The sequence below is a fragment of the Gavia stellata genome, chromosome 7, assembly GCF_030936135.1.
Source record: "Gavia stellata isolate bGavSte3 chromosome 7, bGavSte3.hap2, whole genome shotgun sequence".
Classification (NCBI taxonomy): Eukaryota; Metazoa; Chordata; class Aves; order Gaviiformes; family Gaviidae; genus Gavia; species Gavia stellata.
This window is the reverse complement of record NC_082600.1, coordinates 17,398,640-17,411,874: the sequence shown is the minus strand read 5'-3', so window position 1 is coordinate 17,411,874 and position 13,235 is coordinate 17,398,640. Positions and strand designations below refer to the sequence as shown.

The 13,235-nt window shown below is 44.2% G+C and overlaps 1 protein-coding gene across 1 annotated transcript in view; it reads right to left on the bottom strand.

The window, feature by feature from the left end:
• The window catches only part of CLMN (calmin), a 72,337-nt gene extending 59,367 nt beyond the window's left edge, over positions 1–12,970 (bottom strand). Inside the window, exon 1 of the mRNA XM_059819810.1 lies at positions 12,889–12,970. Within this exon, the coding sequence (XP_059675793.1) occupies positions 12,889–12,970 (82 nt within the window). The remainder of the gene's footprint in view (positions 1–12,888) is intronic.
• Between the last annotated feature and the right edge of the window lie 265 nt (positions 12,971–13,235).

Genomic DNA, 13,235 nt, shown 5'->3' with positions numbered 1-13,235 from the left:
CCTAGCAGACTCCCACAGGTTTGACTGTATTTTTTCTCTTCAAAGTAAATTGTACAGCCTCTCTTAAAAGGCTTACCTTTAAAAAGCAGCCTAGAAAATACCAGGCTAAATTTGACATGTTTTTCCCTATTTTTCAAAGCCACGGAAGGGTTTTTTGGAAGAAGATGACACCTTTTCTACTCAAGTAGATTGAAAATCTGCCACAGAAAAAAAGCGGGGGGAAGGAGGGAAGGAGGGAAGGAATAAACTGCTGGGAGAGTATGTGGGTGGCAGGATTCAGTCTTTAATCTGACAAGTGTGTGTCAGCACTTCTCCACAAACATACCTATAAGGGTTCTAATTGTTTTCCTCTTTGCATTGCTATAGGTTTGTACTGTTTTCTAATGATACCCCTTATTTTTAGGTTAGCTTCCTGCCAGTCTCTTTGCCTGATGTCCAAAAAGCTAACAGGTTAACAAAGCAAGAAAAACTGATGCCTTTCTTCATCAACGCATTTGCCTAAGTGCCTCAAGCAAATTCATCTTGAAATTAAAAATCGTATCGTCAACGATGCAACAGACAACGTGGTCCAAAGAGAGATTTACAGACTGGTAACTAGGGAGCAGGCAGAGGAGGCGGCTGCTCAGCTGATGGATATAAATAGTAAAATCCTAGTCAACAGGATATTATTGTTCTTTGGGGTTCCCAAAGAAGCCTTAAGCAATGGATCAGCTCCTACGCACATGCTGATCTCAAGTCAGCGCCCGTGTGCAGTGGGGAGGCCCTGCCCAGGGAAGACTCAAGGCTATTTCAGGAGTTACCAGGTCTCAGCACTTCCCATGCTCCAGTGGGAGGAAAGACTGAGAAAGTGGGGGGAAAGGGCTCAGCAAAACACCTGTCATCTATTAATTCCTTTATGTATTAATAACTCATCTCTACGAATCATGAGACTAAACAGCAATGCTTTCTTCTGCTTATGCCACGAAGCTAAGCCTAGATGGAGATCACCAGACAAATACGAAAGAGCTTGAGAGACTGGGAAAAGAAAACAAAGAAGAAAAGGAGTCTTCCAGGAGCAGGTCAGAATGGCTTATTTATCAAGCTGTAACTCCACAAGACACTGGCTGCAACTGGCTTCAAGTCAAGGCAGCTTACACTCTCAGGTATCGCAGAGCTTCCATTATAAACCGCATATCAAGGCAAGGCAATTAATTGCCTCATTCTTCTATGACCTTTGCAGAAAGGAAAAACAGAATCTGATTGCTCTCCTTTTTCTAATTATCTTTCTGTTAACTCTTTGACTTCCTTCTGTGGCAGAACATATCCTTATAATTATTCAGGGCAAACAGACATCTTTAGGTAGATCTCTCTCTACATTCATGCAGGATTAATGTGTCTCATCCATGCCCTAAGCAAGCTCTCCCTTGATCTTCCTCTTTACCCTGCCAAGCTCTTTCAGACCTATGCACAAGGGAGACAAGGTTTCAGGACAGTGGATATAGCACTGCTCGCTGTTAAAATAACATTTGGATGATTCTGAGAACTGAACTGAAGAGTATGATTTGACAGCAAGTTCAGCCTGGGATAAAATTTAATCTGATTAATTTATGCATGCAAATGGAAAGCTTTTATTAGCATACATTCCTCAAAGAAAACAAATTACAGTTCCTGGAGATGTTCACCATGAATTACCCTCTTCCAGCTTCCAGTAGCAAGTTTTCTTCCTTCCCCAGCTCCACCTTATCTCCTTTTTAGCAACACATACTCCAACAAAAGCAAACAAAACTCCTGGAACAAACTCAGTGAACTGAAAGCATAGTAAGAAGAGGCAGAGGGAGCACAGCTGGTTTGGATCTTGACTAAGGCAATTCCAAAGCACTTGGAGAAAAAAGGGTTTTACCTGAAGATGATAAATAGTAACTCATAAAGATGATCAACACGAGACTTCAAAAAATGTATCTCCACAAATTGGGAGAAGTAGAAGAAAGCAGGTTGATTCCATTCCACAAACATTTTGTTCTTCTTGCATTAAAAAAAACCCTAAGCCAAGCCAAAATGAAATCTGATTGCACTCAGTTAGCCTTCACACCAACTGGTGTGTGCTGGAGAGAACACCAACAAGCACGAGCAAATCCAGAAGGAAACTGCCTGCCACCAAACATGGGAACACCACATGCTGGGATGAAAGATGGGTTTGTAGCTTCATGTAAATTATCAAGTTATAAAAATTTACGATAGACAAGGCAACATGTATGTGAATTGTTAGATGATGTTAGCTTTTGCTGTCAGATGGTGAAGGAGAGAAAAAGAAGGTGTGAAGAGAGGAATTTGGCCAGGTAGTTATAATGGTCACCTTGGAAAGAGAAGACCAAGGTTCAAGGCCTGCTCCACTAAAACTTTCCATGTTCACACACAGAAAAGTATGTCATTAGGCTGTCTGGAAAACTTTGAAATAAATCCTCTGGCTTTTATGTGCCTTTGATCCCCAACCCTAACATAGGGGTGTCATCTAGACAAATACATCAAACCCATGAAACACTGAAATACTAAAGAAGTATAAATAAATCCCTCCTAGAATGTGTTAAGAACACATTTCGATTTTAGTCAAGACAAATGCAAAGCAGTGGGAATCAATATTATCTGAGTACCAGAATCCAAGCTTGGACCCTTTCTATAAAACCACAATTATTAAATGCTATTTCCACATCCGTAACAGCCCCATCCTTCTGTAAGGATGCAGCATGCAAGAAGATACACATGTAGCAGGACTGGCAAGCCAAAATGCAGTGGGCAGCCCACGCCAATCTTTTTGTCATGTGGACATCAGGTTAGCACATTAAGCTGTGTTTTTCATGCAGCTCCTGAGAGGCAGCCTGTGTTTGGGCTCCAAAACTGATCATTAGTGTGATAAATGAAATGAGTGGAAACTTTGGCTCATAGAGCCCGAACTGCAGCAGCTCTGCTGTCAGTCACTCTTCGTAAGTTTTGGTTCATTAGTGAAATGAGAATATAAGAGGTCAAGTGAACATTCAGTTCATAATTAAGTGCCTGAATGACAAAGCTGTCTACTGGCCTGAGTGACGCAACATAGAGGTCTCATCTGAGCTTGCTGTAGATATCCAGATGACCTCTCCAACTGGCTTTCATCATCAGTCTCAGCATAAAAGTGAAGGACTCAATACGCATGAAAAAAAGTTGCTCTAGAGCCAGCTGTGGGATAGATAATGAAAAAATGCTTAGACCCCCCCCACATTAAAGGACATCAAGGATTTGAAAGGTACCCAAGATCTGACCAGCTGAAACAAAAACTGAATATAACTGGCTGTGTTAATTAGTTTCAAAACAGTCTTGAGAGACAGATGGGTATCAGCTTTCCAGACCTCAGCAGCTACACCTGGATCTCTCAGCACCTGAGGACAGCCCCTCTTGGTCGCCCGGGACTGGACAGGAAGCATGCGCTGCCCTTCTCCTCCAGACACGGGCTACCATCACCAGGGTCACAACTGCTTCCTGACTTCAGAGTAGTCACACTGGTGCGACCTCCAAGTGCTTAAATTAAAATAAACTCATGATGAGTGATACTGTCAACTCCAGCATTACAGACGAAGGATTTTATAGCGTCCCTTAGCTGTACTTGCAACCAAAACATGATGCTTCCTCTTGATACACACAGTTTTTGAAGACAATTAAATCCGCTATCTTCTTTGATCCTTCTGATAAACACAAAATGTTTTAAAGTTTTGAAAGGCCAACATTGAATACATCAAAAAGACCATCTACCTTCAAAAGAAGAAATGCAGCTTAGCAAGCAAAAATTCATACTCTGTCTTCTTTCAGCCAAGGTCAATAATCATATTAACTTCTGGAAGAAGGCTGAGAACAAGTTCTTTTTAACTAACATTAGGACCCCTAAAAACTTTTTTCTTTATAACAGGCAGAAATGGAAAAACTCACGCGAGAGTCCCTATAACTTCAAATCACTCCTTGTCCTGTATCCAGGGAGATCTTTAAAAAAAAAAAAAAAAAAAAACACACAAAAAATAACTGAGAGTAACAGGAACTAAATGCTGTTCAGTGGCATTCATCACCAGGGCTGGGAAGTCCCCTGCCCAGCGTGGAACCTGAGAACAAGGACAGGGACCAAACGCTTCATATATCCCAGACAGTAAGTCTGAAGTGGACACTTCATTCTATGTTATTTATAAATACTATATCTTTATTAAGTTATAACCACAGTTCATGTTTATCATGAACATCAGTAAGAGCCAGAAAGCTTTAACGACGTGTCCAGGCGCAGTCATATGAAAGATCAGTTTTTAACAAAGTTATCTTTGTTGGCATTGCTTTCATTTGTCACGGTGCCAGGACTCTCTTGCCCTTCCCATTTTTCACTGAGCCAAGAAAAGCATAATCAGCCCTTAGTTGTGAATTACATTGACTGCATGTGCAAAACACCTATTGATATACATTAGGGGGTTCTTTGCAAAGACTGAAACAAAATGGCAAAGTACTTCCGATCATTACTACGCAACAGAAGGACAGCCCACCGTGCAACTGGTCCACGTGCTTTGGCAGCAATTCAGAGCTTCAGCTGGAGTCTCTTGAAATGGACAGTTCAGGCTGTGATACGGCTCTCACAACACACGAATAACGCATGGACGCCTGATCATCAATGGGTTTATTGTACTGTTATTTGCATTTCTTTAAGAAAACATAAGAAAAACAGGCTGGAAGAATAAAAATGTAGCTTACCATAAGCACTTGAGAGATATGAGGCACTGGCAAGATTAGTGCACATCAGAGACTTTTCACAGGTTTCAGAAGTACTAACATATGAATTATCCTGAGGGACAGGTCCAAAACAGTAAGACCTGCCATATTACCATTGACAGTGATGGTAAGCTGGGGGGGTGGGGGGAATGCATGGAGGCAGTTTATTTGAAGTTCATTTTCTCCCCTGTAAATATCTTCTTCCTGCTGTGACATACAAAATGCTTTCTTTCAAGGGCTCTTTGTTAACCTGGAAACTGCAACTGCTCTGCCATTGTGGACAACCACTGCTTGAGAGAGTTTCAGTCCCTTTGAGGGACAATACCAGGTGCAAGACCTAAATCTGAGCTTCCATGTAAGTCTGGCTAAAACGTGGAGCTCCTGCCCCAGGGTTCCCAGTATAAGAACATGGCATCCACCATGACAGAGGTTAGTTAGACACCCAGCCCAAGCATGAAACAGAAAACTGAGAAGTCCAGTTCCCAAAAAAGCCATAAACCCACCAGTACAGACAAGCAGACTATGATTTACTGCCTTCAGACAAGATTTGGTCTTCTACTTAAAATCCCTGTGAATGTGAAGGCACTGGTGCCGCAATCTGATCTAGCTGGGCCATTTGGTGGGTATGGGTAGAGCATCCCTAACTTCAGCAGGGCAAGAGGAAATGGCCTCAAGTTGCACCAGGGGAGGTTCAGGCTGGATATTAGGAAAAATTTCTTTACTGAGAGGGGTGAAACACTGGAACAGGCTGCCCAGGGAGGTGCTGGAGTCACCATCACTGGAGGTGTTTGAGGAACGTGTGGATGTGGCATTATGGGACATGGGTTAGTGGGCATGGTGGTGTTGGGTTGATGGTTGCACTTGATGATCTTACAGGTCTTTTCCAACCTTAGTGATTCTGTGACTCAGACATACGGAACATCACCAGAGTAAGCAAGGCAGCACCGCAGCCTGCGGGATCTGCACTGCAGGGCTGGGGTCTGGCTGGTGTATAAATCTAAACATGCCACTAAACAGCCGTGTTTCCTGGTAGTGGACACTGCACAAAAGCAGGGGCTGTTTGCCCAGCTTGGGACACTAAAAAATGCACTCATCCCCAGTCTTTATTAGGATAGGATGAAGATCCAAAGGGACACATGCATTAAAGACAACAAGGACTGCAATATAAATGTTTCTATTTGAAATTAATCCTGTGGTGCATATTTAGTGAGCATTTATTTTGTAAACAACTAGAATTATACTACCAAAAGAGAAGAACATAAAAACCGCCATAATGAAGCAAATCAACAACACTGGTCTAGAAAGGTCTCATTTCTGACTACCAACAGTAAACGATGCTAACATAAAAAGTATAAAAAACAACGTAACTCATTGTTCATAGATATACTAGGTCTGAAGTACACTGATATATATATATATCAGGAGTAACTTTCAAGATACTACAGCATAAAATATGTTTTACTATATGTCTGAATTAATGGCAAATAATTAACAGAATCCCTCAAAGTATCACACTATTTCAACAAATATATCTTGAATCACGCCATCAAATTAAGTAACGGTCATAGATATTAGTGTTATCTTTTAAGAGGTTTTGATAACATCTTTTCAGATTCAGTGGGATTTCTGGTTTTATAAAGAAATCCTCTCTGCTTGGAGGTTACATGTCCACAGGCGTTCACCCTGTAGACATCCAGGCTGTTGCTATTATGAGCCTCCTTAGAAGATGCCAATTTAAACTTGTGTTTATGGCTATAAAGCCTCAAACTACAGCTAAAACATAGCTCAGCTGTTTGCACAGAAATATGCAGCAATTATAATGAAGTAAAATCCATCCTGCAATCCTCCACCTACAGTCCCTGTATTTAACTGGTTAGGGAGAGATAAAAATAGAATAGCAGGTAAAAAGACACATAGAAAAAGACATTTATTTCTTAAAAGATGCTGTGATGCCCTTCACCACCCCTGCACTGACACAGATGTGACTGCTTATCTGGCAATTCCTTCTCCTGAATACATAATTTTGAGAATCTTTGTGACTTCTACGTGACAAGACAGATAACATTTTGCTCTTCCCCTTTAGACATATGCCCTTAACAATCCTTCTGCAACAACAGTAAGTTTAAACAGCATAGGACATAAACAAATAATGTTTAAATGGACACTGACAAGCCAAAATGCCCAAGGTTGCTTTTTCTGGTCCAATAGAAAGCTGTCTTTAAAATGGAAAAAGGAAATCAAGCCATCTCTTTGTAATATTTTCAAAGTAAATGCTACACATACTTCAGGATGCAAGTGACATAACCTTGAAATTGTCTTTAGGAGAAAGAAAATTGTTTGAATTTCTGTCCAAGCTGAGTGGACAAAACAAAAAACAAGCAGGAGAAACTATGAGAAGTACACTATATTTTAAAATATCGGCACTAGTTTTAAGACAGTGTTTTGAAGACTCTCATTTTTAAACTAATGCCATTCAACTTCAGGCAAGTGATATGGTCTGAGATGTCACCAGCTCTCCTAACATTGGGGCTAGTCAACAACTGTTGTTGTGCTTGAACAACAGCTCGCCAAGGAAAGACAGAGAAGGTGATGTTGGTGAGTGACAACGGATCAGCCCCATGCCTCAAGTCAGGTCCATGCTTGGATGCTAAACACAGTCTCTCTCACGATGAAGTGTTAATACGCGGGTGTAGGAGTTCATTTGGCTGCGGAGCTACTGGGCATGATTTGAATTTGGTGTCATTTCATCCATGCAATGGGACAGAGAGACCAGACGTCTAATTTGTTAGAGAAATTAGGCATTGACCTTGTTAAAACTGCATGCTGAAACATGCAGCCTGTACTTTGTCTTACCTCTTGCTGCTCCTTTATTTCACTGCCAGGGTTTGCTACATCTGGAGCAGGTAAATCTTCCTTCCATTGCTGACAAATACTGTCGGGTCTGAGAGTGCCCACCACACGACTTACATTTCTAGCATTATCTTTGGTTTCTAACACCTGGATCTGAATCTTGATTTTGGAGGTTCACATTTGTAACTCTCAGGCCTATTGAACTTCACTTTTATATAGAATAGGATCACTTTGTGGTTCTACAGGGCTTTGTCTAAGGTTCTCCAGGCAATTTAATCTTTCCAAATGTCACCTTAATCTACAAAGAGCTCCACTGAAATGAACATGTCTGCAGGCAGAATGAAATCCTGCTGAATATGGCGACAAGTTACAGAAGAGTTAAAGTAATGAACAGTTACAGCACCTTACTTTTGTCAGAATGAATGGATACATTAAAAATGTTTCCTTCTATTTGTAAAATTTCCATGTGTTTGAAAGGCATGTCGAACTATAGCAAACAGGTTGAATGCTGCTGTACCTTGTAATTAAAAAAAAAGTTTACTCTCTGTAGTTAAGTGCAACAGTCATAAGAATTATGCTTCATACATAAATGGATAAACAAAAATACAGAGAGAAACATTTTCAAGAGTTCCTGACTGACTGTGAGCGCCTGCCTGTGGTTGTCCATCAGAGATGTGCAAGTCCCCCAAAGTAAAGATATGTAGATACTCTTACTGAGAGAGAGAGAGTTAACTATTATGAGTTAAGCACCCATGCTACCTCTTAAGACACAAGCTTTGGGACCTGTTATCTCAAAGGAAGCTGAGGTTCATATCAGTGACAACTATAGTTACTACTGTCCAAAGCTTATAAAATCTAGATCTTAAAGATCCAAACAGGAAGACAAGCAAAATCAGAAAGCGCTGGGAGTTTATGACTAAGTGATTCACCCAAAGGCACAAACTAGGGCAAGGATGGGGAACCGATGGGGCTGGTATTGCTCAGTTTATTTCTTCCAGCCTGTCACCACTTTTTTTTTTTTTTTTTTTTTGCATTATTTCTGACAACACCACAGCATATTCCTGTAGAGCCCTCCAAATGCGTTTGAAGGCCATGCAACCCTCAGCAGAGCAAGCCTGAGACTTAGGAAAGTATTTAAATCTACTGAAATCAAGGAATAAACATCTATGGATTTCTATGGGTTCTGGATCAAACCCCGAGAGAGTAGCGAAATGACGAGTAGCAGGACTTTGGGCTCCTTGTCTAGTCCTCTGATAGAAGAATGGTAGAGTTCTACCATCCCAGCCCATGTACTTTATTATAAATACATGAAATGGACATTCAAACCATAATTATTTTTAAATGGTGGTAACAGCACTTGTTTGCCAGAGATGGACAAAACATCTGACTGCGCAAGTATTCATCTCCACATATTTCATTCCAAGGAATGGAAGGAAAGATACGTACTACTAAATGTACATTCAGACTATTGCAAAGCACAGGACCAAAATATCATCTAAAAGGGAGTAATTCCTGTTGAGGATGTTGCCTCTTTTTAGCAAGTGCAATTCACCACATAAGGGAGTATATTTCTGATGATCCTAAAATCAAGCTTCCAGTAGGGAAGATTTTAAAATATTCTTGTGTTGTAACAAAATGTTCCCGCTGGTGTTGTAATGAAAGAAAGAAAGAGAAAAAAACCCCATCTCCTGGAAGGAAATTAATTATTAAGCATTCCACTCCTTGATGATGCGCTCCTACATTCTGCACAGTCTTTCCATTTTTCTCTTTCAGTATGTGGAGAAATTCGCTATGGAAAATATACAAAGAGAATAAAGAACACAAGAATATCAGTTTATCAAATGCATTTAGAAACCAAACAGACCTGGAGTGAGGAACCTGGTTTGTGCATCACCACACCTGGCGCATATTCCGTCTTTACATTCCCCTCTCCTCTTCTCCATCAGATTGTCACTTTTGCTTCTGTTCCCTGAAATTACCTCCGTCGAGAACAGAAGCAATGCGCCTGGCTTTTAGCACCACTTACCTGCGACAGCTTTGAACTATCACTTCCTTCATTTAAAAAAATAAAATGGAAAATAAGGGGAAAATAAAAGCCCATCATCATATGCCTATGTCTAAGTATCCAGCTGTAATTCCATTCTTAAAACCATCTTTTTTCCCCCCCTATGTCCAGTCAGTTTAGCAAATTTCACCCCTGGCTGTCAGTTTTAGTCTCCCTGTGAAAATGCTGAAAACCCCACGCATGCCATAATTTCACCCATTAGTTACATGACAGAATATATAGTTCCTGAGGTTACTTCTGCACCCAGCATATGCACCTAGAACAACTCCTGAATTCAGTGGGATCACACCACTGCAAAAGCACCCCCGTGAGGCAGACACTTCCCAGTAATCGGCATCCTGAATCCTTCCTGGATGTGGAACTACCAAACTAGAGAGGGAAGATGCAACAGACTGAAAAAGCATATGCCATCTTCAAGTAGTATTTTACGTCAGCAGTGCTCTATAGCTTAGCTAAGACATAACGAAGAACTTTCCAAGAGAAATGAATAATTTTCGCTTTTTAAAAAGGAGGCAGAAAGGATATGGAAAACTGCTACAGCAGATGGCTGTATGATGCCTGCAGAAAATCTAATACCAGCTAGGCTGCTCAGGTGCTAGTGGTACCATTTCTCATGGTCATCACCCCTTGGGCTCATCCCCTTGGGCTCATCCATCAGCTACTGGGCAGGATGGCTCGGACACAGCATGACAGTAATGCCTCTATCCGCCCTCCAGACCTGAAAGACCTCATATTTGGCTGGCTCCTTGCATCAACAGAAGAAGGTGGTCAGTCTCCATCTCTGCATGCAGACATGCCAGTGTTTTCCTGTTCCTGCAAGAGAGCGCTGCGGGAGCAGGAGATGCAGTGGCAGATGGGGACCCTCACCACTCGAGGTCCTTTACGTGGACCCGTGCAGCAGGGCCTTGCAGGAGCTCTGCCGGTGCTGCTGGAAACCCTACGTCATCCTCAGGTAGTTTTTCATCCTAGACTCATGTCTTTCTAGCACATCGAAACTGTTACTGATTCTGCAACTGATAGACAATGATACTAGCGGTGATTCAGATCACACTGTTTGGAGAGGAGAGAATGAATTTTGAATTCTAAAGCAGGAGCAAGTTTAATTACTACATATGAACATAGAGCATATGCTGCCATTTTACAAGAAACTATACTGAAGAGAAGCACCATGCTTTGCCACTGAGCTCCTGAGTGACAAAAATCACACTCTCCCGAGTATCAGACTCACCATCTGTAAAATGTTTTTCATCTCTAGAGGATAATGCGAGAACTATGTGTTACAAATCATATATACTGTAAGTGATAGATATTATCACTTGCTTTGGAGCAGCACTTTAGAACAAATGCCTTTTCTCCCCTACAAGAGCCCACATGGGGCATAAAACTTCTTAAAACTCTATTTAGTAGTGCAGGCAAGGTGACAACTAATATATCTCTCAAAATCCCTCTTGTATGGTAAGAAGGGAACAGGAGGTTTTTTTCATGAACATAATGTTATTCACAGGAATTTGCCCTGTAGGATGACATTCTCCTACAGGACTATAGGAATTTTAGAGAAGGCTGTGTGCATCTGTATAAATGCATTTTAAGTTCCAGAAAGGGAAATGAGTTTAACTCCTTGCAGAAATGAGTGAGAGGCAAAGCCAAAAAACATATTACTCTTTTTAAGAACAGATTTTCTATTCCTTCTCAAAAAATGCCCATGAATTAAGGATTCAACCTGCTTTAATTGCTACAGTTTTGAGCAACAAGAGATCAGAGGCAGGCCATCCATGCTAATGCACAGAATCGAAAGAGACAGAGCCAGGAGTCAGAAATGCAGAATTACACTGCAATGAGAGACTGTCACAACCCAAGGGGAGTTTATCCTGGAATTGACAGTCCTGGCTGTACTCAAAATCTGAATTTCAGAGATTATGATGACGCAGGTCAAGATGTTGTGGAGTGACCCCATCAGCAGTTAACTGCATTAATACAACATTAGAGCTGAAAGAATGGCTAATTTGGGTCTCTTTTCTGATAAATTATACATCTTCTACAATGAAGCCAAACCAAAACTAATTTCCAGCAACTGCACTGCCTCTGCCAGTAGACAGTGCTTTAATATCATTATCCATAAACAGGAAGAGATAATGACCTATAATTAAAGTCTATTATTTTTATGGAACATGAAGATACATTGCAGTGTAATGTGAGCTGTTGATTAAGATGGGTATGTCACATTAAACGAATTGTTCTCCCATAAACCACTACTGCTTTTTCTTCTTTCGTCGATTCTTGCTGTCCTTGCCAGTCAGGAAGAGTTAGCTGGTGAGGGGCAAACCTAACTTTGGAGGAACTACTACACTGATGCCGAACTACATTCAAACCTAGGTATCTGCATCCTTTCCACCAGCACAGCCTGTGGCAGAATAGGAGAGCATCCCGTAGATGATTTATCCAAAAGCTCTGCCCATGTTTATTCAACAGCAGCTTATGAGAAGGTACACTGAGTCCTCAGATAGCCATCGGCTTCCCTTCAGATTGCGCTGATAGGGACCTAGAGCCGTACCCTGATTGCGGCCGAGTACCTCCCGAAACTCCAGGTCGGAGTGGCAGGGCGGGCTCTGCCCCCCAGCTCGTGGGGCGCCTTTGCCGGGCTCCGCGGGGAACAACAGGCAGAGCTCCCGTTACCGCAGAGGCAGGGTGAGCCCCGGCACCGCTCGCTCTGCACCGCCCAGCCGGCGAGGTCCCCCCGAGAGGGAGCGGACTGAGCCGGAGCCTGCAGCCCCCTCCCCGACGGCCCTCAGGAGGAGGCTGTGGGTGGCAGTGTCCCCCCGGGGCGGGGACACCGGCTGTGCCGCCCCCCGCCGCCGCAGCATCCCCAGCGCCCGCGGACCCCCCGCGCCCCGTCCCTCCCGCGGCGCCCGGCGCCGCTCGCCCCAGCGCCGGGGCTCTCCGCGGGCAGGGCGGGCCCGGCGCCGCGCTCGGGGGAAACTTTGGCCCCGCCGTCCTCCCCCTCGGCTGCTCCGGCCCCGCACCCGCACCGGCCCCGCTTCGGGGAGCCGGGGGAGCCGGCACCCGGCGGCCCGGGGGGCGGGCTGGGGAGCCCGCGGCAGCCCCGCGCCAGGGCACGGGGAGAGGCGGAGGAGGAAGGACCGGCACAGGGAGAGGGAGAGGGAGAGCGAGGGGAGCGGGGCGGCGCGGGGGCGGAGGGAGGGGTTTCTCCGGGGGTGTCGGTTTACCTTGGAGGTTCTGCACTCGGATGTCGCTGATGTGCCCGATGAGCTCCTCGCGCTGGAACCAGTCCCACTCCTGCCCGGCCATGGGGACGCGGGGCCGCCCGCTCCGGGGTCGGGGCGGGGGGCGGGGGGGGGGGCGGCGGGAGCCGGCCGCACCGCCACCGCCGCCTTCACCGGCACCGACGGCGGGCGCCGAGCGGAGCGGAGCGGGCGGGGGGGCGGCCCCTCGCCGCGCTGCGCTGCGCCCCGCCCCGCGGCCTTCCCCTCCCTCCCTCACGCCCGCCCGCCTCCCTCCGCCCGGCCGGGGGCGGCGGAACGCTGGCGCGCAGCGGGGCGGAGCGGGGCGCGGA